Consider the following 26,914-nt stretch of genomic DNA (forward strand, 5'->3'; position numbering starts at 1 on the left):
TGAATGAAGTACCTTCATATCCAATATTTTTATTACATTTTTCTGTTATTACATTATTTTTATTTATAAATAATAAATAATAAATAAATATTTATTATTTTTAATTGTTAATATTAATTATTCCTATTTACCAACTAATTCAGTTGCGAGAATTGTCCCAAGTATGCATTTGTTCATAGATGTTTTCATTTTTACTTCATATTGACCAAAGAAAATATTTCCAGCTGTTAAAATAGAAGAATAGTTAAGTAATTTCCACTCAAGATACTTGAGCTTGTAAACTCATTGTGCAGCTTTTTTTCTACTGTAGGAGTCTGAACTACCAAGTCTAAACTTCATCTATATATCTGTGTATATTTAGTGCCAAGGTCAATAGAGCATCCTAAATGGGATTGGAGGACAGAACCGGAGAACCATGATTTTGATGAACTAAATCATATTCTTCAAGAGAGCAAAAAACTTGGAAAAGCCCTTGAGAATCTGTCTCGCAGTAAGTTGATTCATTTTAGTTTTTTAATGTAACCATGCAGCCTGAATTGTAATTTGGAAGTATATATCAAGAAGGTGGTCTTCTATTCAATTAAGACCAAGTTCATTGACATCAGCAGTTACATTCCTGTTGATGAGGTTTACAGAATGTCTTGAGATAATTTAGCAGCCCTCTTGCAGACTGAAACTACTTCCCCTGTACCTCCTTTTTTGTTACAGTAGTTTTCTGCCAGTTTACTGAGCTGAATTAGGTTGTAAAGAGATCAACACAAGAGGCTGGTTTAAGGAAAATGGTGGGAACATGCAGCAGTGAGACTGCACCTTTGGGTGGTAGCAGTTAGGTTGGATTAACCTTTGTGAAACCTTAACCTCATTGATGGACATCAGACCTGTCATTGAAAAGCAATGACGTATTTCAGATCCTTGACTTCAATAAATTCCTTTCAGTTTTCAAAAGCAATTAAAATAAGTATTTTAAAGCATGCCAAATAAATACTCAGAAACATGGTAGCCAGTTATTTTGTAATAAAACCCAAGTATGATCCCTTAAAAGGCATAGTCAAACAGGAGCAGTGTTTAAAAACAGCATGCTCATGAAAGGAGTAGCTTGAAGAATTGCTGTATATAATGAGGAATAGCTTTTTTTTTTTTCTTTCCTGTAGAAGAGAATTCTTAAATACATTGGTGCGAGCAAACACTACTAACAATTATCAAAGTCTGAAAGGTACTCTCAGCCATCGTACATGAAAACTAAGCACAGTGTGGTCTGGGAGACATTTTAATGAGGAATATTCTTTTTTCTCTCATAAAATTTTATCCTTGGCACTTTGTGATTCACTGGAGAGACTGCAGATGGTGAGGTCAGAAACAGAGCTGAAAGAAGAACACAGCGCTCTGTTTTGTGGAGAATTTTGAGATTCAGCATTTTTGTAAATTGTGTCAAATACCCAAAACTAGTTTTCCCAAATTCTCTCTCTCCCAAATGTTTTAGGTTGATCACATCGATTATATTCTCAGCAATTTTCATATTTATATTAATTACAGTAGTATAGTTACAGGGCTCTTTCCAAATACATTTCTAGTAAATTGGTCTATCTGCCTCTAGGGAGCTAAACCACCTCCTATCAGGGTCTCTGATTTGCAGCCCCACCATTGCCTGACTGTGATGGGTATGAGTCTGTAGTTTTCAAGACTTTCTCCTTTACAGACTTGTAACGAAGCTTAACACAGATACAGAAACAATTTTTTTTTTCCCAGTTTCAGAAAGGTTTTTTTATTCACTGTCTGGAGATACAAACCAATCAGACGTGAGAGGTCAATAATAAAGGGCTAAATCCACTCTTCAATCCTGCATCTTTGCCTTTACTTGTGAATATTGTGTAGGTTCCACTGAGCTCTGGCTTCCTTATACTGAAAATACAGTTTGCAGCGTTCTGTACCTCTCTTTGCCACAGAGTTTTCTAACTGGAGTGCAAAACACTGCAGTTCTTCTGGGTCCTACCCTTGGACAGGAAGTGAAATGTACCTGGGCAGTGTTGTTGGAGTCTGGTTTTCATAGTGTTGTTTCACAAATGAAACATTCTTCACTATTTCTTGCTAGTATTTGATGTTTTCTGATGATTTATCAAGATAATATGGAATTTTAATCCTATCCCCCCAGAGTGCTTTAATTCACTTGCAGCCTAATACTAAGTTCACATTCATGAATATGCTCTCTATTTCTTCATTCAGATCATTAACGGAAATATTGTCAGACCTCTTCATGATTCCATTTAAGATCTGACAACCAGCCCTTGAAAGCTACTCAGTAAGTCTGTTTTTTCCCACCAGATGTTTATCTACCTTGCAGTGATTTCACCTAGAATGTAATTCTCTAATTTGTTTACTGGAGTATCACCTAGGACAGTAAACAAAGTCTTATTATAGCTGAAGAATTTACATCTACTTCCTCCTCTTACCCACTAGGCAAGCTTCCCAGTTGAGAAAACATTGAGACTGATTTGATGCAATTCATTCTTGATAAATTCATGTCGTCTTGTTCTTACCAGCTTTCCGATCCATTAGATGTTGATAAATTGTTTATTTAACAATTTTTTTAAATATTCTTGCTGCTGCTAGATTTAGGCTTGCTGGTTAGTAGTTCCCCATGCCTTCCCTTTTTCCTTTCCAAAGAAAGATACAGTATTTGCCCTTTTCTGTCCTCCCCATTCCTGAAAGACAGTTGCTAATGGATTAGAGGATTCTTCAGCTAGTTAGTTAAGTGCTCTAGAGTAAATTTCACAAGATTCTGCCAACTTGCATTTATCTGAGTCATCAGAATATCTTTCAGATTTCTATCATCTAGCTTGCAGTTTTTCCTCTTAAAATCACTAGTGTCAGGCATCTGGCCACAATTAATTATTTTGTAAAGACTGAGGCAGTGAAAGTCTTGAACACTGGGATTTCTTTGTATCATCTGTTACTTGCTTTCTTTCTCTTCGATGTAATAGTTCTGTATTTTACTTTGTCCTCCTTTCCTAGTGTATTTATAGTATCTTTTCTTGTGGCTTTTTTTGTTCTGTGATAGTTGTTACTCGTGTTACACCTTAGCCTTTTTGGTTGTATCTTTTAAATACTTGCATCAGATTATTCCTGAGCTGTATGTCCTTGTTTCCAGTTTTTGTAACCCTTATTTTCAGATCATTTCAGGAAATAAATCTGTTCTGTGCTGTGATTTCTTACATATTAGGATGATATAAAAACTCAAAATGAAAAATGTGAAAAGTTTGTAAAAAAAAAAGGTATAATTTTGAAAATAAATGTGGTTTTATTGTTCTGCAGACTGCACATAGCAAATATCATAGAGGGTTTCAATGAAAATACATGTCTAGAACTTCAAAAGTATAAGACATGTGAAACTGATTCTGTGCTGTACCCAAACAAGCATTCCATGTGGTGAATTTTACAAAAGCCATGACAAGCTACTTTCTCCACTGTTAATGCTTGATTTGGGCAGGCTAGTCAGTGCTTTTGATTCTACAAGCATGTCCATAAAGTCAATGAGTCTAATGCTACATTTGATACTAATCTTGTTTTGAAGCAGTATGGGACAGGCACCAGGCTCAACAAATTTTTGAGTATGCAAATGATCACAACGTACAATGAATAGCTTTTTACAGCACCCTGTCATTTCATTCTTCAGTATTTTAGCAAGGAAGAGTGCCACATAAAAGCAGATGTTTGAAGTTAGATGAACTTTTCATCAAGTCCTGGAATTAATTCCCATTTTTTAAAGATAAGCTTTGGACCTTGTAGTGAGTTTCCAGGATTTCATTGCCTGCTATGCAGCTGACAGCCTGTGAATTAAACTCTAGTTTCTATTGCTTCATTTACTATGCAATCTAGATACCTGCTTTGAGACAAACCTGTGCATTTCACACAAAATTAGAATTGCCTGAAAGCTTTGGGAGGTGAGGCTCAGGCACTTGGCTGTCTGGTCTCTCCTATGTTCGGTCCTCCTAGTGATGAAAACTGAACTTCCTTATATTTGGAGCCCTCCCAAGCCCCATGTGAGTAATTCTGTGCTGCAGTAGATCTGAGAAACCAAAAGTGACTTCACACTTAGTGTTAAAATTATCTTATGAGGTTTGAGAGACTGGAGAAGAGTATTGCCATAATTATTGTCTAAGTGCTTTGGAGCTTGGTGATTTAAGTATACTATTTTCCAGAGGCCTACCTATGTGGGAAACCTGGGTTTCATTTGCTTCTCCAACCAGCTATGTGTCATTGAAGTGGATTTTGAACTATCAAGTCAACTATTTAGGGGAGATTCCAGCTTATGAAACAGCATACAGGCATATACTACATTTCCCTTGTGCATATTTCGTTTTCTTCAATTGCAAAGTCTCTCATCTTTATTGCCATCATCATTCTTCCTCAGCTGATCATAAATAAGAAAAGTTGCATGCTGTTTCAAATGTATGCTCTTGTATTTCCCCTTCTGGCTTGTTTGCTTTTTGAAGAGAGCTAAAATCTTTTGTATAGCTAAGGATCTTTCTCATGATCCCCTCATCTTCTGAGGGTGGAAAAATAGATAACAAGAGATGGAAAACAGTGGATTACGAGTGTTTTGAGTGGGAAAAATGAGAACTCAATCAGCAAGAGCTTGCTGCAAAGTAGGTATGAAGTCTGCCTGCTTTCTGAACAGCCTTACATCTTTTAATGAACAGCTAAAGATTAGAGTACATATTGAAAATGTGTGCATATTGGATGTTTCAATTTACACGTGATAACAGCATTTGATGACACTTACTGTGTTCTACTGTGAGATAGGTACTTTTTCATAATTACACATAGCCTTTCAACAGAGAGAACCAAGATTTTGTTAGTAATGTTTGAATCCTTGTTAAGGCCAGGTGTATACTACAAATCAGAGAGGAGGAAACAAATTTATCATGCTTTGAATTCAATGGACTTTCTATGGTCAGAAAATAGTAGTAAGTTAACATTAACCAAAGCTATTTGGGAACCAGCCCAAGTCAGTTAGTTGGGAGGAATCCCAGAAATAATGGTATCTAGCTATAAGCAATAGGAACAAAGTACTCTTGTTTCTTAATTTGGAAGGGGAATAATCAATAAATAAATAATCAGTAAATAAGAAAACCATCTGCAATGTAGTAGGAAATATTGCTGGGAACCATAAAGAATCATAGAATCACAGAATGGTTGAGATTGGAAGGGACTTCTGGAGGTCATCTGGTCCAAACCCCTTGCTCAGGCAAGGCCACCTGGAGCCGGTTGTCTAGAACCGTGTCCATGGCTCTTGAATATCTCCAAAAATGAAAGATCTCTGAGTCCCTCTGGAGTGTGTGAAACAGTTATTTCTCATAATGTTAGAATCAGTTGATGTTGCTTATGTATAACTTAAGAAAGATAAGCATGATTTTATCCACTTAAGAAAAAGATAAAATAGTGAAACGTAAAAGCCTATGTTCTCTTTATCTTTTACAGGGAAGAAGAGTAAACAAGAGTAAAACTCATAACAATAAGGGTAGAACTAGTTCAAAAAAAGATCAGAATATATTAACAAACCACTAAAATCATGTCCTCAGTTTTGTGGATGAACCTGCAAATATGTGGGATGCAAGAAGTTTAATATATGCATCATTAACTACTTCAATGCATTTGGCAGTCTTTGAAACACATTAGAATAAGGTTTCATTTAGAAGCTTCTACACTATAGAAAATATTAGTGATTTTCCTTCCGATTATTTTTACTTCCATTAGTACTTGAATGGACTGCCACTAAAATTTATCAGAGACCTCTGAATTTTTCCACTGAAAACAGGCATTTCTGATGATGATGATATAACTGCAAATGCACACCTGCATGACATGTAACTAGACTTTTATCAATCACCTCATAAAGGGCACTGCTTTAAGACATAATACTTTGGTATTTTTCAGTCATACACAGCTGTTGGTCTCAAATGGACTTTAGTCTGTAAAAATGACTTACCCATGATCAGGTGAGCATCTAGCCCTAAATGTGTTCTGCTAATTGAACCACAAAACTAGTCATCAGTATTCTGTATAGGATTTTTCCTTTCTTCTGTTCAGACTGAACTTTAAAATCATGTTATTCTCGTGTGAGATCAATGTCTGTGATTTATTTTGAGATCAATATTTTTAGATAAGCTCAATCAAACCTTTAAGGGAGATAAAATTATCTCAGTACTGCAGCTGTTATCCAATACTGCCTTTTCTCATAAAATCTATTTGCTTTTAGTGTGATGTATGAGTAATAATACAAAATAATGATATTTTCTGAGATTGAAACAGGGAGAATGTGAACATAATTACTGCTATTGAATTATAAAATGGAGCTTATATGGCTGGGAGATCACTGTTACTTCAATTATAAGTATCTTTTTCCTAGAGATGTTAAATTTTTAATTACCTTTGTGGAGGTATTTGCCATTTTGATCTAGCCTACTTTAAGTTTTAGGACTAGAGTCTCTTTTTACAGTGTCCTTTTCTGGAACAGTTTTTGGCTTGCTGAAAGTTTCACAAATGCTTTTGCAGAACTGGGATTTGTGTGACACTGATCTCCGATATGGTACTTTGTAATTCTTGGAAGCAGGTTGGCATTCAGGGGGTAGTAGAAGGGTGAGATATGACTGTCCTTTGCTACTGGCTGTTTTGGGCTACCCACCTTAACAAACCTACTGCAGTGTACATCTGTCCCTAAAATCAAGAGTCCTGAAATATTCTGCAGTGTTGATTATTCTCTTCTGAGATTACCTTGGTCTAAGAGGGTATCTGGGACACAATATTTGGTGGGTACTTTGCATTTTGTTTCTCTCTGTTTGCCTAATTCATTACTCACCACACCTAATCCTGAAACCTATATTCTCCATTAGAGGCACTTAGAAATTTGGATATAGAAATGCTGCATGTCTAAAGCACAGGTTCTTTTGCTGAGGATTAATTTATTTTTTTTTTAAAGCCATCATGGGGAGGAGAGATTAAATCCGTGTTTCCTAAATAGTGATTATACTGATGTATAGTCTGCTGACATATTAATGTGTGGTGCCTTGTAGATGACACCGTTTCCTATGTTCTTATATGCTAGATGTTGGGAGGAATATTATCCTAATTCAAGATGGAAACCACTACAGAAACTTGATACATAGTTGTTTAATAATATAAGGAAATATGCCCCTTGTTGGCAACAAATACGAGGTTTCAATTCAATATGCCTTCACAGTTACTGCTGGAGCAAGTATGTCTAATTTTGAAAGTTGTAAATTTACTCAATGTAAGTGAAGCAAATCATGTAAGAATGTCTATTATGACAGTCAATGACAAATCTATTATAAGGTTCCTACACAGAAAAGACTGAGCTAGTTTCGTTCTTTTGTACATAATTTCTGGGGGAAATGCTTTGTTTGGTGCAGCCAGAGCCACCATTTTATGTCCTTTGTAATTCAAGGATAGTGTGAAGTAAATAATTTCAATTTACCTTGTGTTTAATACATGGTGCAGACAGGTCTAGAATTTACTATACTGCCAGCTGCAGTATGGCATGAAGTTTTGCTATGGGAAATGCAAGTTCATCTGAGGTGGCCTGTCACACCAGTGAGGGAAAATATGCTTCCTCTGATTTACAATGGGTAGCAGAATGCACTGGGACGGTTAACTGCTGTGCAGCTGGTACATGATGTGTTCATGCTCAAAGCTGCAGTATTAATAATGGTAGAATTATAATAGTATAATACTAATACTAATGCTGTTTCTGTCCTGGAGTTTCTTACAGAACCTGTGATACTAGGAGGTTGGCAGTCCAGCCATCCACAAGTTCTGTGGCCTAGACCAATTCTGAGTATGAATTTTGTCAAGTTGTCAGATTTGCATTGGAGGTGTCTAAACTCTTTGCATTGATATGTCTAAACTCTGTATGTCAAAACCTGTATGTCAAATCCAGAAGGCTTTGTTTGGCATTAGGAAAACTGGCTATTGGGAGCTCTGTGGCCATCTTCTGGATGTTTAGGAAAATGCATAAGCTAGTTGCTCCCGTTGAGCTGAATAATGGTAGTCTGGCATACATTAAAACAGTAGCATTTTATTTGCTTATGACTAGGTACACACTTAGCCTTGTCAGATGTACATTGTACATTTAGAAAAATGTAAGTATTAAAAAAATCTTAACTAATTTTTATTTTGTGTTATGTCTTCCTATGATTATTTAAGGACCAGAAATAAAAACAAAAATGGTAGATGTCTCTGAAGTTTCACAACTTTCTTTCTTATCAGAACACCTGTTTTGTAATTTCAGGTGTGTATATCATATGAAGATATTGCAAGTTTTTAAGCTCATCAGGAATAATGCAGTAGGCAGGGATTTTATGACTTGCCTTTTCAAAAAGACCTGAACTCTTATGGTGCCTGCAGTTTTGAAAACTAATTTTATGCCGTTGAATTGAGAGCATCGAAGTGAAAAAATCATTCTTCAAAGAGGAATGATAACACTAAGTGGAGAGGCATTAGGTACTGGATTAATTTTATTTGTTGCTAGAGAGCAGCAACAAATAAAACTCTACTGCTACGAACTGCATATGAAGGAGCTAGGCATTTTTAAGACTCATGGAACTGTTATTAACAACAGTCATTTTTCTTTTGAAAGAAAGTTCATTTCCTAGTAAGCTAGAAATTAAGCAGAAAGTCCTAAGCAGAAAGTTTTTTCTTTACTGTGGAAGATACTCATTCTAGACTCAAAAGGGATCTTATTTCATTAAAACATGGTGCAGATACATTTGGGGGGGTGGCTTTTTCATCAGAGAAGATGCTATAATGCTGTAATGATCATCATCTTTATTCCTCAATTCTTACCATTGTGCTAGTGCAGATTGCTGAAGGGATAGAGGATTTGGAACTGAAATCTAAGATTAATGTGTAAAGAATGATTTTGTATATATATGGGCAATTTAATAATCCATGCTAATTTTTAAAAAAGGCATGGCAAACAGCTCGTTTAATACTTTAGGTATGAAAAAGCCGTAAGGTACATGGCTAATACAGTGAGATGTGCTTTAGGGCAATCTGCTTAATGTAGGCATGATGATAGTAATTAAAGTATAATAAGTATTAATGAGTTGCTTTGTTATTACACTGTCTGGTAGTCATGTTTCATTTAATCCTAGTGTGCAGACCTTTCTTGCAATCAAGCCTTGTTCTTCCAGTTCTCTTCAAAACCCAAGCTATTCACAGGAGGAGAGTGTTGCAGTTGAGAGAGGCTGCGCTAGGATGAACAGCCCCACTCTAGATTCGTTGCTGGTCAGAGACGGCAGTAGCTGTGCCTGTGGAGCATTTCTGAAGGACTGTGAAAGCATGTTCAGTCCAATTACTTTATTGTTCCAGCACTCTTACAGCACAGAGGGTCATTACACTCAAAAGTAGAAACAAGTGCCCTGAATCTGTCTGTGTAATTCACCAGACAGCTGAGTGGGCTGGGTACTTGTGATGCCTGATCAAAATTCAGCACCCTTAATTACTTGTAAAAGGAAGGATTTTTAAAGACATAAAATTGGTGGTTAGGTGCCTAATTCCCACTGTAAACTTTGTGAACCTTAGCTGATGGCGGCAAGCAAACCTCTCGCTCTGTTAGTCAGAACATTGCACTTTCTTGTTGCAAAAACTAAGAATGGTAGGACTATTGTATAGTTGTCAATCATAGTATTATATGAAACTACAGCAAATGTCGGTGAGAAACAGCTACTGTGAGAGAAAGGGTAAAGTCATACTTCTTTATTTCTGAAGGATTTGCCTTTGACATCAGAATACCTTCCCCAACAAAGGGAGAACTTTTTCAACAGTCCCCTTCTTATCAGCTGCTCAGTGACTTGAGGCAGAACAATGATGAAACAGCCCTAAAACTTCCATTCTCTACGTTCACCATTATGCAGTCAGGCTTTAAATGCTTTAAACTGAGGGAGGTCAGAATCAGTTGTTCCTAATAACAAAACCACTGTATTCAAGCTTGAACAAACTAGGTGTGTCAGTTTTTCTGGTGTTAGAGCTTTTTGGTGATTAGTATTAAGTTATGATGAAAAAAGGCTACAGTTTGAGGAAGTCACTAAATTGTTAGATACAAATTTTTTAGTGTATGGACTAAAATGATTTTTACAATGACATTTTCCTATTTAGAATATATAAAAACCAAGATTTATTTTTTCTTCTTTTACACTGTATGAAAGCCACAGAGAAAAAACCGAAAATAACTATACAACATACAGAGAGCAGGACCAATTGTTGTCAGTTATACAAAATAAGTGAAAAGAGGGTTTTCTTTTTGAAAAATGCTAATATCTGAACACTAGCAATTACATGAACTGGAGATAGCAACCATTGTTCACATTACTTTGTAGAAATTCAAGTTTTTTAAATTGTCCACCTATTACTTGAAAATAGAGTAACTGACAGTAACCTATTTGACTACTAAAAAGTCAGGAGTGTGCTAGGGGTTAAGTGAATAACAGAAATGCTAAATACTCCTATATGATAATTATGACTATCTCTAGGTGTGTTCTCAGGATTCTGGATTAAGGGTGGTGGTGGGGTTTTTTTATGTTATGGTGATATATGCAATGGCTTTAATTTTTTGAGGAACTGCTTTGTGAAAACTGGAGTCCATATTTTTCCACCTGAAATCTGCACCCAAAAAATCACCTCACTGTTGTGATTTTCTGTCTACTGCACATAGGGTGCAAGTCCCCCCCTGCTCTCAGCTTCAGCCGAGCTTACCTTGTCAGTTTGGCAACTGCAAAAGAAAATTGGTAAGAGTAGGCACACTAAGTGTGTGTTGCAGTAGTGTCTTGGAAGAAAATGAGAAGCTTCTTTACACCCACCTTTTTATGGGTTAATTTATCCCAGTCTCTGCTAATGGAGTTGTATTATCAGTAACTAATGGCGGTTTTTTAATGTTAATGAGCTGAAGCCATAACATAAAAATCTGTATGACAGTATGGTAAATCCCGCCTCCAGAAGAAACACCATGCCAAGATTACTGTAACAAGCTCCTTAAAGGATTCTTAGGAAGAAATATCTTTTCTTTACTCTTGAATACTCTTGATACTATATCAGAGAGAAAGATAAAAAGAGTTTTCAGGTTTAATTCTGTGACTGCAAAGATAAAAGTTTTCCAAACTTTTAAAATTTTATTTTGGCAAGATGTCCTCAGAAGCTCCTACCTCTCTACATGTTTATCTAAGAAATATGGTTCATCTTGGTGTCTTGCTCCTGTTTGCAATTTAGTAAAGAAGAAATTTGAGGCATTCTGGTCAATTCAATTACTCAGCTGAGTCTTCTCTAAATTCAGAGTAAATTGTGGGGAACCAGTGGGACTTGTACAAAAAAGCATTTTACTAAAAGCACTGCTTTAAGTTATGGATGTTTTTCAATTTTATATATAACTTAATCAGAGAAGTTGCTAGAGCTTTTTGTGTGAGGCATATAGTTGTATATACAGTTTTTGCTATCTGGTGCTTTCAGTACTCATCTCTGATTAGCAACATAGACAGTTGAACTGTAAACTATTTGGCATTTTTTGGAATGGAGTCCTGGAAATGGCAGGGTTACCTTTTGTAGTTTCTTTTGCTATACTTGAAAGTAAATATTTTTAACAAGTAAGTCAGCATAGGGAAAAATTGCTCTTGTGTCTGCTCCCAGTTTTCAAAGACCCATTCACAGAGCATCTGTGAAAGCAGAAGAAAAGGGAACCAACCTCTAATCTGGGGAAATAAACCTTTATCAAAACAAAATGGACCATCTTAACGTTATGGGAAATTGCTGAGGAAAGGCTGTTTGTCTCTTTAGTGAGAGCATTTGTGGTTGTAACATGGATTGACCTTGGTTATGCAAAATACATCCAATGTGATGGAGAGCTGGTTGATAGAAATCAGGTTTTCAAAGTTGAGATAAAGAGAACGTTGAATTATACTTTTATTACTTCCAAGAGTGCAGTTATCTTCTTGCTAGTAAATGCCCATTGGGGATTGAAGAAATTCAGAACACATTAAAGTCCTGTTGAATGATTCAGGTTGGTGCAACCTGCTGATTATACTGTATGGACATTAGTGTATTGTCTGGGCTAAATAAAAGTCTCAAGTTATTAAAACAGGTTAATTGCTGTGAGGGATAGTAGGGTTAGGCAAAATGGATCTTTTTCAATACAGTCTACTTTATTGAATGACTGAAAATTGTTTGTTAACTCCAGGCATATTTCCTGTCTGTTGATCAGGTCTTAAAATTACAATTGCAGTTCTCCTAGCACTTCACTGTTTTTAAAACAAAAATCAATATAAGGAAGTATCTAATGTGAGAATTAGCCATATGGAGTTAATGATTAAAAGCACAGTAACGAAAAAAAAAAAAGAATTCATTTAGTTATGGTATACCAAATTGCAAGAAATAAGAATGTCATGGAAACAAGGTTATAACTGCTGCAATCTTTAGTGTGATTTTAGAAAGAGTAACTCTTCCCCTCAGCAGATACTACATATTTTGCAGTATCATCTCTTGTGTTCCTTGGAACAAGTTGTCTTGATAACGTGGTATGAATTAGAGAACAAATTTCAAGTGCGTGTTCTTCGTATACATGAGTACTCTCCCCTTTATTTTCACCATCAGGAGATGCTTTTCTTTGGTTTTTGAATTGGAGTTCTAACCTGGAAATGTTTCTTATCAAACCTCATAGGAACCTGGGAAATGCTTTGCTTTCAATACATTAGAATTTTCAACATGATAGCATTCGATTTATGATTGATTGATCTCTCCATGTGATATGATGGGGTGTGTAGATGTGTTAAAAATTCTGAGACCAGCTGTGCATGTTTAATGTGCTACAGGGTAGTCAAAAGAGTTAGATGGCATGATAGAAGCAAGCAAAAGGAAAGCCTCAGGCAGGCATCATCAAAAGGGACAAGAGCAAATAAACAAGTTCTTGTTCAAAGGGATTAGAAAAACTGTTTTGCATTCTGTTGTGAAATTTTACTTTGAGATTTTCTTCTCTAAATTACATCTACTTTCATAGAATTGTTCCTACATTGAACCATGGAGAAAGAGAGAAGAGTCATATCCATGTTGCCCTGTAATTGCAGCATGGTGTTACACATGATGGTCAGGGCGAGATTTGCATAATAATGTATCCAGGTGTAAATATTACGTTGCTAGTTTAATTTTAGAAAGCAGGTAGAAGTATACTTAAGCTCATTGTCACTTTATTGGCACATCTGCTGTTTCCATTTCCACAGTTTTTTGAAAACTCATTTTGATAATACTGCAGCTGAGGAAAGTTGAGAGTATATTGTTTCTTGGCAATTTCACTAATGGAACAAAGTATGATACATTGCATGGTACAGCAGTGTGCAGAGAACAATATGTAAACTTTTCAGATGAAGCCTTACTTTTACTTACTACAGTAAAAGACATTTATAGAACGAATGTTTCTAAATCTTTTTTTTTTTTTTAATCTGTTTTGTTTTCAGGCATTGCTATTTCTGATGAACTTGATAAGGTAAGATTTATTGTATGCCTAATGAACAGTACAGAAAGACAGATGATTGTGATAATTTCAGACAATGAGAGCTGCATCTCCCTGACCTGGCATACACACTTCAGTTCTGTTGGGTTCAGAGGAAGTTTAGGTATGCAAAGTTACATGGGTAAGTACAGTATGTGTTGATACATTACACGAGAACTTGATCCAAGATGGGCTGTCAACTATGGGAAAAAAATTTCACTGAGTTTCAGAGACTTTTAATGAGGCCATGGAAATGCTTTTGATGTTGATACCATCTTTGCTTAATATAGTCTGTTGGGTTACTTTGTGTACTTTTGGAAACATTTAGCTTTCAATGCCTTTTATTTATGAAGTCATGAATTCTGCATTCTCAGATATGATTTGTGAGAATATTTAGGAGTAATTTTTCTCCCTAGATTTGATCAGGAATGAATCAAATTATTTAATTTGATAATCACCAGTCAAAAATCATTCAGTCAAAATCATTCAGTTCAATCAAATGAATCAATAGAAATGATAAAAAAACATAAAGATCAGTCTTCTTTGCTGAATGCAACAAACAATGATCTCTTCTATTTTGTCTCTTTTTATATATTACACAGTTAACATGAATTTTAGTTTTAGCTGTAATGAACTCTATGCTGAAAGAGTAATCAAGCTAATTTTTCAAAGTTCCAAAGGAAACAGAACACCTTTCTTTTCCCTAATCTTGCCAGTGAACAGCAGTATGCTTCTAGTGCCAAGATGACTGTTACTATCAAGGAAATAGGATCACAAGGTATATAAGACAAAGGAACAATGCCTAATATAGAATACAATTTAAAAAATATCTTTCCTTTCTCTTGGTAAAATTAGGGCATGAACCTTTCTGACACAAGTGCATATAAGTTATCTCCACCTGGTTCTCCAGTAAAGGCCAGCTAAACAAGATTGAGCACTGTTACCATGCAGTCATGTGCATATGGGGCTGCCATTTCAAAACCATGGCATTTACTTTTTTGCCCTTGATCTTGCTTTATCTTGTTGTTCATCTTAAGAGTATAACAGTATCTAAGTCTTCCTTCCTACTATTTCCTTTACTGTGCTTACAAGTGATGAGAAATACAATTAGAAAGTCCTTCCATTAAGAAACCCTACCTGGAAGAATACTTATGAGGAACTCCTCTTCATTTGTTTTTGTTTGTTGAACAAAACTGTGAAATACTGATTGTGGGAGGAAAAAGACATTTTAGGCCAGAGCCTGTTATCACATAGTCTTTACATATGTTTTTTTTAGGAGATACTTCTGTGTTGATTTTTTTAAAATGGTGATAGATTACTGTTCAAAAACATTCATGTTTTTAAAATTATTCAGTGCTAAAATTGAGATGGGGAACATCGTTGGTGAATTTCCTCAGGATCCAGTCTGAGTGAAGGTTAATTTTCTTTTTATTACAATATACTTCATTGTTTATTATTTTAAATTGGAAGGTGGTAGGTTTTTTTGAGTAAAACTTGACATTATATTATGTACATTCAATAGCATACATTGCCTGACATCTTTAAAATACTGCATCTGTTTTAATGTCTGTTTCTGATGAGGACAGATAAATTAAATGTCCTTGAAATCAAAAGTTATTTGGAAAATAAATAAAATAACCAAGCAATAAAGCTCTTAACATACTTACTTTGTGCAGCATTGCTCAACAGGCTTCCAGGATAGATTTACAGAAGCAGCACAATTTTTTGTCTCTGTGGTCTTCACTTCTACTTCCTGTTTTGCCCGTTAAGAATATTTAATGGGCAGAAAGGCTAGTTCTGTGTTAAGAAAGTAAGCATAGCCAGGACCATTCTGTGGAATCCTGCCTCTTAGGAATGATCCCTTACACGAGCTAATTCCTGAAATGTTCCTGTGACTTGTTTCTAAGTATATTATTTGGCTTGGGCCAAAAGCAACCAAAGACTACTTAATAATGGTTTAACGTTAGACAGAATTTGGTTCCTTCTCACCTGAGCATGTTCCTAGACGATCTTTATTTTTCAGGTATAAATGTAGTCAAGTTCATTGTAATTCCTTTCCTAGAAATACATGCTGATACTACAGCTTATTTTTCTAGGCTGTGGCAGCACTGAATCATTTTTCAAACCACATTCATCTGTGGTTTGGATTAACCATTTAACCCTTCAGGTACATGTCATGGGTCTAGAGCAGCATGCACAAACTTGGCATTACACAGATGTCATGAGAGACATAAAACTAAATACAATAATAAAGGAAGGAAGAGCACATAGAAGAATTTATTCTCCTCGTGGTGAGAAACATTCTTGGGGATTAGGACAGAGCCCATAATCCTGCTGTTTTATCTGTGTTTTAGATTATGGATTTGGAGAAAACAGAGAATGCATGTGTATGTTTCTTTGTTTTGTTTTACTTTGTAAGTATTTTTTAAACAAAATATTTCTTTCTGGCTGCAGTAACCTCTAGCTGCCTTTGTCAGGGGAGTACTTGATTGGTATTGTTGGTTGATGTAACTCCTCCAAGTAATCCAGTTAATTAGTTAGTTGCTTAGTTACTAGAGCATTTGGATTTGGAAAACCAGTTTGCTCTGAATTACAATCACTTTCGTGGAAGGGTGTTTCATTTAAATGGATTCTTGTCAAATATCTGCTATTATTAGCTTTGTGCCAGTACTTAGGGCTTCAGTCCAAGGCAGAGGTAGAGAAAATACAGGCAGACAAGGTTAGTAAAAATGGAAGATTTCAGTTTGACAGAGTCTAATAAAATTCTGGAGTTCACTGATATGATTAAAAAAAAAAAACTAAGATTACTGAAATTAAAACAGATTTATGCTATAGATTCTCTCCTTTTTCATCTCATTTACTTCAGACTTGCAGAGTTTGGTGTTCAGTCTCTTTTGATGATTCAGACCATGTCCCTACGCCATGGAAGCTATGTAAAATCAGCAACTGGCACTGCTTGTGTAAGGAAAGAAAATGAGAAGGGATGCCTTGTGATTCTCAGATTTTAAGGCTAAAGTACAGAGTTAATATACTAGAAATTTCTGAATTGACGTATCCTCCTTGCCACTGCACAGAAACTATGCATGAAAGTGTGTGGTTGCTAAAGCTTCTCAATAATGTGAAGAGTTTTATGTACACAGACAAAGAAGTTGAGCTAGGATGTTAGCCTTTCAGTGAAATACTCAGAATTCTAGTTTGGTTAAAAAATTATAGAGGAAAAAACACTGAATTAGCTGTGAGTTTCAGGGTTTTCCCTAAGTCTGTTAGGATACTTCCCTGGGAAGTGGAAGTTCAAATTCACATCAAAGTATGGACTAGCCATGCTACTGAAGCTCTTGTGCCTACATAAATGCTCTGACCATGGGGCTACTGATGACGCGCCTCCTCTAGAAGTTGCTGCTGCTGGAAGACCCTACTTGTGTTTATGTCACAACATAAACTGTAATATATGTTGCACTGTAGCATGTCTGCATTATAAAATACATTGAGACAGAATGTAGCCAGGATGCTACAATGCAGAAATAGGTTTAAAATGGGTTTATATGATTGCATCCATTTCAACAATATTTCTGAACCAGGCCATGCAAAGTAAGGAGTCACACCCTTTACCTCTTGCCACAGTTGAAGACTGACTAAAATAATGTAATTCTCAAGCAGTTAGAAAGGAGGCAGGGGAAGGTTTATTCATCTTATGGCTTTTGATTCTCTAAAGAACACTTACTGAATGTTTTCCAAGCTTTTTTTTTTTTTTTTACTGCAAATACTAAAACTAGAAATACTTTCTTTTTGAATAGATGAGATTTTCACATAATTCCAGTATTCCATGGATTAGTGCTTTACTTAAGCTTCATGTAGTGAAGATAGTGTGAGACCTGTTATAACATTATGACATTTGTCTGGAATTTCCAATAATGACTTTCAGTCACTTTAAACTTTAATAATGGGAGACAGCTAAGTGTTAGAGATCCAGAATCAGACTTGAGTGAAGACAGTCTAATAATTCGTAACAGATTTTGACCCTGAAGGTTAATATTAAAATATTTTTTCTATGCTGTGTCTAGGGTATATTTTTTTCTTACATGTAGTATTACCACAGTGGACACAGGTTTTCATAAATAAAATAGAGGAAACAACTACTCTAAGTCATAAAAATAAACAAATTTCTGCTCACCCAAAAGTATTTCTCACTATGGAGTTTCCCTCAAAATCCATATCAGAAATTAGAAATACTGAGCTTTTTAAACTATGCTTAAATAAATGGATAAACATATGTTGTTGTGCTTCCTGATAGGGGTTGCATACTGCAGCCACATCTCTCAGCCCAGCAGGAAGATGAGATTCAGCTCTCCTACAGTCTTTCCCTTCTTCTTCTGGTCTCCACGTAAAGGAAGCTCGAGTGTGTCAAGTTGGTAGCCACTGATGTGTATAAAAAGTGGATGACACCTGGACTACACCATAAAATAATCCTCTCGATTCATTTAGTGCAGATTAAATACCTAAAATTTAAATATTTTTGTGTGGACTAGTGTCACTGTCATTTATGAGGGAATATAAATTGGAAATCAGATTCTAAAGTTTCTATATGTTAAAAAAACCTATAAAAACTTGTTTGAGAACAGAGTACTTCTTCTGAATTTATTGAAGTTTTTGAAATAAGGTGCCACATAAACGTCCTGGTGTTCTCAATAGAGCTCTCTCTGATTCCATTTACTGTTTTCACTGTGGCTGCTTATGTAGTTGAAAGGAAGAAAATAAATTGGGTCCCTGAAACTGTGGTGTAATAATCTAACAAGATTCAAAAAGGAAAGCAAGGTGATAAAGTGAGGCAAAGCATGGCTATGTCATGTAAATTAAATTTCTGTTGAGTACGAAAGTGTACTTTAATCCCTAAAATGTGTAGAAAAGAAATCAGCATAACAAGGGTAGATACAGCATTCATGGTTTACTTATTCATATGCTGATAGTGCAGTGTACAGTGTCAGGAAAAACTTGTGGTACTGAAAAAAGTGGAAATTTTTAGGTGCTCTTCATTTTAACTTAAGGGACTGAAAGCTTTTGTCAAGATTAACACTGCAAGTTGTTGCAAGTTTAACTAGCTCCAGGAATCTTTTTTTATTAATTATTAGAAATTATCCTAGGGAAAAAGGGAAGGGAGAAAATGGCTAGAGTAGCAGGAATAAATCTCAGAAGGGTACAAATGGTTCTCACTTAAAGAAACTAGTACAGATATCTTGTGTAATGAAGGCATTGTGGGCAGTGGAATAATGTTTTTTCCTAGCTCATAGGCATATGATGGTAGTCACATCTGTGATGGGTTACTCCTGTCGAGTGACGAGAGGCCACTGTCATCTAGTCTACATTACCTGCCTACGACACAGCACCAGACAGAAAATGTCTATTTGTAGGTACATAAAAGAAAGACATCAGTGGTTAGGTATTCTAAGACCTCTGAATCCATGGTGTTTTCCTCAGATTTCTCTCTTCTGTATTGACTGCATTCCATTTTCAGTGTCCTACTGTGTCACGTCAACCTTGCAGAAGACAGACGTCGTGTAAAAAGTGAGCTAGTCAAGTGATGGAGAGCTCTGGACAGATGTATGGAGAGTGGATTGCAGCAATGCACTCACAGGCGTGTTGCAGAAAGCAGAACAAAAGAACAAGGGAGAATGAGTCTAATCCAAGGCCTGGGTCATGTTTGGCTCTGTCAAAACAGAAGCTCTTGGAGCTCTGCTGAGCAAAATTACAGCGTCTAGCCAGAGTGGGGTAAATGTATTCATATGAAAGCCGTTTGCAGGCTTTTTTCGTTTGTTTCATTTCAGGAGAGGCCTCTACTTCAAACTCTGCTTTTACCTTATCTGTGTCAATTTAGGAAGAGACTTTAAAAATGGTTTGTTTGTAGGAAGATGAGAAAATATGGTTGCTAGGCTAAGTAATCACTGTGTTGTACTACTTCCAGATGCTCTTTGTTTGGAAAGCATTGTTTTATGGTAGGAATATTTATTGAGACACCGAGCTAGGTAACAGCCAAGGAATAGAATATATCTCTCCTAATTAGGAACACCGTATTTCAAATGTCTTTGCTAGCCTAGAAAACAGTTCAATTAAAGCAAAAGAAATATTCCTGTCCCATCATTTTCTATGTTTTTTGCATACATGCTTGTTTTTTAGTTTGACTATACTGTTGTACATAACCCTTTATCTACAATGGTTCTAGTAACACTGAGAACAGATACTCACCACTTCAGCTTTTCTACACAATGTTTAAGGACAGTTTGTTTCCTTAATCTAAATTCCTGATACAATGATGCAAATTATTGCTATTAGTTTGAATATTCCAGTTGCATTTTGTTTACTTCTTGTAATCGTCTCCAGCTATCTTCTTCCAGTAAGTGGTTAAAAATATGAGTACTAATTTCAGAAATGCATTTCATTAAAATTTTAATACAATTTTCAGAATTGAAAGATACATTATGTAAATCCCAGCAGCATTATTTTTAAAATGCCAAATGCAGATGTATTTATTAATTTTGCATCTTTTCATTAGTCCATGATTGTTTCTGGATATTTTGTAGCTCTCTGAAATTATACTGTGTGGTACTGTTTTTGTACTTTTTTACTGAATAATTCTATTTCTATTTCTTCTTTCTTTTCCTATTGACATGTATGGTTGAGAGCAAGCAGTGCAATGTTTCTGGTTTGTTGGGTTTTTTTTCTCTTCAGGACACAACAGGTTTTAACACCCCCCTTCTCAGACCTCGTGTGATTGGAGAATGGGTTGGCCGTGAAGAGAATGATGCAGACCCACTGGCTGCTGAGATGCTGCAGCCACCAATACCAAGAAATAAAAATGAGCAGTGGGATAGCGAGGATAGCAGCAGTCCTGGAGGAAGGTGGGATTTTGGTTCTGCCTAGAAATTTTACAATTTGTGAAGCAGAGCTGTCTTTGTAATGCCCTGTTTCTGAGAGCAGAGTGCAAGGCTTTTAAATTCCCACACCATAGTCTGGCAGCATGCAGAATAAATGGAAGATACTAATATGTGACTGGTTTCCTCTCATGCTTTTATATATCATTAACTTCATACTCATTTGCAATCCCGTCGTTTTATTTCCATGTATAAAGCTAAGTGTATGTTGACAAGACTGGGGCCATTGTGTAACAATTTTGTGATATATAGCTTCATTCAGATACTTTAAACCCTTCTGTCTTTCAGCGGTTGGTAGTAGCTGTTTGTTAATCTTCTTGACACTTTAGTGATAAATCTGATTTTCTCATTTAAAGGAAAGAGAGGCAAGGGAAACAGTATCTATGTTATTTTTAACAGGACTTCCTAAATTCATCTTCAGTTCTTATACTTAGCATCTTGGTGCTAATAACGATTCTTTCTCAAAGAGAAAATTGTATTCTCTGCGGTAAAAAACTTCTGATGATTTATCGCACTTGAATGACGGTGAGGGAGTATGTTTGTTTGTTAATGTACTTCAGCTACATGGAAGAGATTATTTTTTTCTAAGAAGTCGCAGAATCACAGAGTCATTAAGGTTGGAAAAGACCTTTAAGATCATAAAGTCCTGACCATCAACCCAACACCACCATGCCCACTAAACCATGTCCTGAAGTGCCACGTCCAAGTCCATTTTCCATGATTTAAAGATACCTGTTTATCAGAGAAAGTGAAGTATTCACAGCCTTTCTTCAAAAGGGATTAATGTTTTTTTTTTTTTCAGTGCAAAGCTTGTGCACTGCCTCTGTTAATTGCCTTAAACAACTACAGCTCTCCTTGAGCCCTGTAGCCTTTCTTCTTGGTTATAACTAGTACTCTGCAGCAGACATCTTTTTCTTCCTCTTTTAAGAAGGCAGAAACTCTCTACCTTTGAAAAGGTCTAAAGTATTATCATAGAATCATAGGGACCCATAAGGATCATCAAGTCCAACTCCCTGCTCCACACAGGACTACCTAAAACTAAACCATATGACTAAGAGTGTCATCCAGAAGCTCCTTGAACTCTGACAGTCTTGGTGCCGTCACCACTTCCCTGGGGATCCTGTTCCAGTGACCAACCACCTTCTCAGTAAAGAACCTTTTCCTAATGTCCTAATGTCTGAACTTCCCCTGATACAGCTTCATTCCTTTTCCTTGTGTTCCATCTCTGGTCACCAGAGACAGGACATCAGCACCTCCCCCCTTGAGGAAGTTGTAGACTGCAATGAGATCACCCCTAAGCCTTCTCTACTCCAAGCAGAAGAAGCCAAGTGACTTTAGCCACTCCTCATAAGTCTTGCCCTTGAGGCCTTTCACTATCTTGGTTGACCTTCTCTAGGCACACTCTAATAGTTTGATGTCCTTCTTGTATTAAGGCGCCCAAAACTGCTCACAATACTTGAGGTGGGACCGCACCAGTGCAGTGTAGAGTGGGACAATCACCCCCCTAGACTGGATAGCTATGCTGTGCTTGATGCACCCCAGGACACGGTTGGCCCTTTTGGCTGCCAGGGCACACTGTTAATTCATATGCAACTTGCCATCAGCCCAATCCCCTAGATCTTTTTCTGTGAGGCTGCTGTCCAGCCTCTTGTCCCCCAGTTTGAATTGTGAATATTCCTGTGTCCTCCATGTGCCTTCTACATGGGAATTCACCTCACTGTCACAGGGAAACTAGTCTGTCACTTGGCTATACTCATACAGGCTGTATTCATTAACTTTCCTCACATGCTGGGAATGTTTGTTATCCATGAGCACTTCTTTCTTCTTTTAATTAGATTATTGTGGGGGAAGCTGCAAGTACTACTATTTCAAAGAAGTAGCAGCACGTAGTAATGATCCCTCAGCCAGACGCTGGACTGGAACCAGCAGAACTCAGACACTGGGTCTTTCCAGTGCAGTTCCTGGGAAAGTAATGGAGTCAGCAGCTGGCACTGCAGCTTGATTGTGAGGGCCTGGGTTTCTTTTTCCTTATTCAGCAGTCCCATAAAGACACTGAATAAAGGTCTGTTCCACATTGCAGAGCAAATTGAGGATATTGTATCCCTTCTTTCAATAGGAAGGAGCAGAAATAAGCATCTCTGATCTCTAGAAGGGAGCAAAGAGATTTAGTTCTGAGTAACAAAGATGATTCAAAGCAGCATATTTTTCTTTTTGTAGAGAGTGGTACAAGCTGTGAGAAACCTCACAGCTAATGCTATAATTAAAAAATGTGATTAATGGCTTTGAAAGTAGTATTTGAGAAGTCTTGTTGAGTATCGTGACAAAACCACATTGCCTGGCATATGAAATAAGGAGAATTTTATGGAGTACTTCATGCCAGGAAGACTCAGGCGACACTGATATCTCTAGTTTTTAGGTGCATTAAATTGAAAAATATGTATTGTTAAGTGGGAATGCTGATTTTCAGTGGAAATGAATAGCTACTAAATTACATGCAGCATATGGATTTACATTTGGATGACTGATTTTATGTCTGGGATAATTCTTTGCTTCATTAGCATTTCATCAGCTTTTGTAAGGCATTTATAAAAAGCATCTTTGCAGTCTTGCAAAATAATCATAAAATTGCAGAACTTCAAGATAGTGGTAATACTAAAATTGATGCCACCTATTTATGGAAGTTCAAAAGACCCATATTGATCAAAGTTAATCTGAATATTTAATAACAGTTCACTAGTAACAGGCAATTTCATCAAGGTCTGATTCAGTGTTACTGGGAATTGAAGAATTTGGAATTGGGTATACATACATACACACACAGCAAATACAAATAATCGGTAATAATAATTTAGTTATAATGTAGCATATACCTAGAACATCCAAAAGTAGTGGGAATAATTTTTAGGAGATTAAATGAAACTCTCCAAAGAGTGAAGTTGGTATCAGTTGTAAAGAATTCTTGGCTACCTCATCTGTATTTAATTTGTCTATTTCATATTTAATATAACCTAAAATAATTCAGTTACATTTTTACCTGGCAACTGAAAGAGGGAGCAATTTGAAATTCATATGAAATGTTTCCAATTATATATTGTTAAACTTGATTTGTCAATGCTTTTAATAAAAAGTGATACTTATTGATCACTGATAATCAAGATTTAAAACTAATCCTAATCTTCACTTACAGCCTAAGAACAGGAAAGTGAAAACTGTAGTTGACCCATTATTTCTGGGTAATACGTTTTCTTTTATCTATTACTAAACGTAAGGAAATGCTACATAAATGAGATACTATATAAATATCCAGAGGATTAGGCATTGACAGATCACTGTCATCACAATGAGGAATTGCCATCAGTGTCATGCAACTCCCTCTTTCCATGTTGTTTTCACAGACTATAGCATACAAGGGGTTTTTTTTGTTTGTTTGGTGGAGGGGGAAGCCCTGGGTCCTTACACAGTCATAGCATGCTGTGGGGGACTGAATAGGCTGCAGAGAACAGCATGTTCCTCCGGACCACTGGTATGTTGATAACGTGCCCATTTGTAATATTGGTCTTTCATCATAAAGCATAAGTCATTGTGAGTATATGTAGCACATGATATTTCAGAATCTGTGAGTTGTCTGCTTTTTCTGTCTTTACAACCATGAACCTCACTTTTTTCTCCATTCAGTAATGGACAGTGGGGAAAAAACACTATTTCCTCCTTAAAAGCATACATGCCTGTGATGATGAGCAATGGAAGCACACATGTTGTATATCTAAAAGCCAAGCCCAGTTACTTAGAAAAAGAAAAGAAGAGGAATTAATTTGAGCAACCGAAAGGATGGGTTTCGCTATTACTTTGACTGGGAAAGATAGTGTAGCCAGTCTGAGGTAGCTGTATTAGTGATGTCTTGTCAAACTCATGAAGGGTCACCTTTTTGCCCTTAATGTTCTGGATTGCTACAGAGGAAAGACTGCATTTGGCACTGATTTTGTACTGCTCTCTGTTGCTGTTGTAAGGCAGCAAGGCAAGGTATTGATATGTGATAAAGGACCATTGTGGTGGGTTGATGCTGGCTGGATGCCAGGTGCCCACCAAAGCTGCTTTATCACTCCTCTCCTCAGCTGGACAGGGGAGAGAAAATACGATGAAATGCTTGTGGGTTGAGAGAAGGACAAGGAGAGATCATTCAGCAATTACCATCACCGGCAACACAGTCTCAACTTGGGGAAATTAGTTTAACTTATTACCAATCAAATCAGAGTAGGATAATGAGAACGAAAACCAAATCTTAAAACACCTCCGCCCCACCCCTCCCTTCTTCCCAGGCTTAACTTCACTCCCTATTTTCTCTACCTCTTTTCTACCTCTTGCCCTGGGTGGCACAGGGGGATGGGGAATGGGGGTTGTGATCTGTTCATCACACATTGTCTCTGCTGCTCCTTCCTCCTCACAGGGAGGACTCCTCACACTCTTCCCCTGCTCCAGCATGGGATCCCTCCCATGGGTCCACAGGTCTTGCCAGGAGCTTCCGGCAGCGTGGGCTTCCCACTGAGTCACAGCCTCCTTCAGGCATCCACCTGCTCTGGTGTGGTGTCCTCCCTGGGCTGCAGGTGGATATCTGCTCCCCCGAGGACCTCCATGGGCTGCAGGGGAATCTCTGCTCCGGTGCCTGGAGCACCTCCTGCCCCTCCTTCTTTACTGACCTTGGTGTCTGCAGAGCTGTTTCGCTCACATAGTCTCACTCCTGTCTCCTGCTGCAATTGCTGCATACTGTTTTGGGTTTTTTTCTTATGTATGTTATCCCAGAGTCATCTACCACCGTTGCTGATTGGCTCGGCTTTGGCCAGCAGTGAGTCCATCTTGGAGCTGGCTGGCATTGGCTCCATCGGACGTAGGGGAAGCTTCTAGCAGCTTCTCACAGAAGCCACCCCTGCAGCGCCCTCTGGTACCAAAACCTTGCCACGTAAAACCTGTACAACCATGTAAAAGTGTTGATGGCCATTCTCCTGGTACTGAGCTCATCTTTCAGAAATTCGAACGTGGTGACAATAGGATTAAACTAATTTTCAAGCCGTTGTTAGTAGTTTTCTACATGAAAAATTTCCTGGAGAAATTCTGACAACCAGCAAGGCTCTTGGAAAACTTCCGTAAGGGATAATGTATGTACACAGTGGGGAATTTGGGTGATTTTTAATATGATGATCTTGTGTCTTACAGCCTAAAAGAACTAGAGCTTGCAAAGGCCCTGTCCATAACCTGATGTCCTAAACTCAAAACCGGTTCTTCATCTCCAAGGTCCACTTTGTTTTATTAGTGTTTATCTTTGCCATGGGAAATGAACTATCTTTGATTATACTAAATTTCATACATTTGCAACAGATCTGCCTTCCTGCAACAGGTTATAAGACAGTCTGAGGTGTTGCTGATATCCTCATGTGGGTCACCAAACTTCTGTCCCGTTGCCTTTATCTTGATTTTGTAAGGATTCAGAAATTGCTAACTATAGCAAGTCCTGTCTTAGACCCTTCTGCTAAATTCTGTGCGGTTCCAGTTTTCTGTTACTTAGGTTAGGGACACAAGTCAACAAACCATGAGAATTATTATAACTATTTAGTCCTTAATTCTGTGGGGTCGTGATAACATAACCATGCAATGGAGCAGTTCTTTGTTCTCAGCTTTGTTACTGTGTGATCAATGCCTTAGCAATACTGATTGGTAATCGACCTGTCATTCTGTATATGTAGCTTATTTAGACTTGATTAATTCCCATGAAGTCAATGGGAAATTTCCCATCATCATTCAGTCAAAACTTTAGATAGGAACTGAAAACACAAACTGGCTTATAACATCCAATGATCAGGGAATGAGTGATAACCAGCTGGTTTATGTGTGGTCTGATGGTGTTAACCTTCAGATCTGGGGGACCAAGACTCTCTTTCATTGTAAGAGAAAGTTGTGCTTTCCTCCCTCACAGCTTAAAAATGGAGCCAAAGACCAAAGGACTAAAACAACAGCAGCAGCAGCATAAGAAATTGCTGGCCGCCATGCTTTCTCAGGACTCCTTTGATTCTGCTCAAAGTACAGCTCCATCTGTAACCGAAGAAGATATCGACAATGAAGATGATGCAATGGAACTGCTGGGTAACTGCAAAAAATTATGTGTATTTTCTGACACATTTTTTTTTATAGATTAATCTAAAAAGTCTAATATCCCATCAAACATAGCTTAGTTTGAATCTGCTCCCTGTGTTTGAAGCATAAGTATCTAGCTGGGTTCATAGGTTCATAGGGTTTAACTTGCAATTTTCAGGAGTGAAAGTAATGAAGACTGTATATGTGAGTGAATAAACTGCCAGCTGCATTAAAATCCCATGAAATACCAAACACTTCAGGTACTCAAAGAAATTAATTTTATTTCCTACATAAATCACTTGCAGGTTCTACTTGGAGAATG

General features: G+C 37.0%; 1 protein-coding gene across 1 annotated transcript; it reads left to right on the top strand.

Annotated features, from left to right (window-relative positions):
* Positions 1-361: 361 nt before the first annotated feature.
* On the top strand, positions 362-26,601 carry LOC104616119 (chromosome unknown open reading frame, human C8orf34; the record flags this gene model as incomplete). The annotated part of the gene is made up of 4 exons (XM_010293963.1): positions 362-490; positions 13,512-13,540; positions 20,267-20,436; positions 26,435-26,601. Coding segments are annotated over 4 exons (495 nt in total), but the record flags the coding sequence as incomplete, so codon positions are not given.
* Between the last annotated feature and the right edge of the window lie 313 nt (positions 26,602-26,914).

This window comes from Phaethon lepturus, unplaced genomic scaffold (assembly GCF_000687285.1).
Source record: "Phaethon lepturus isolate BGI_N335 unplaced genomic scaffold, ASM68728v1 scaffold10769, whole genome shotgun sequence".
Lineage (NCBI taxonomy): Eukaryota > Metazoa > Chordata > Aves > Phaethontiformes > Phaethontidae > Phaethon > Phaethon lepturus.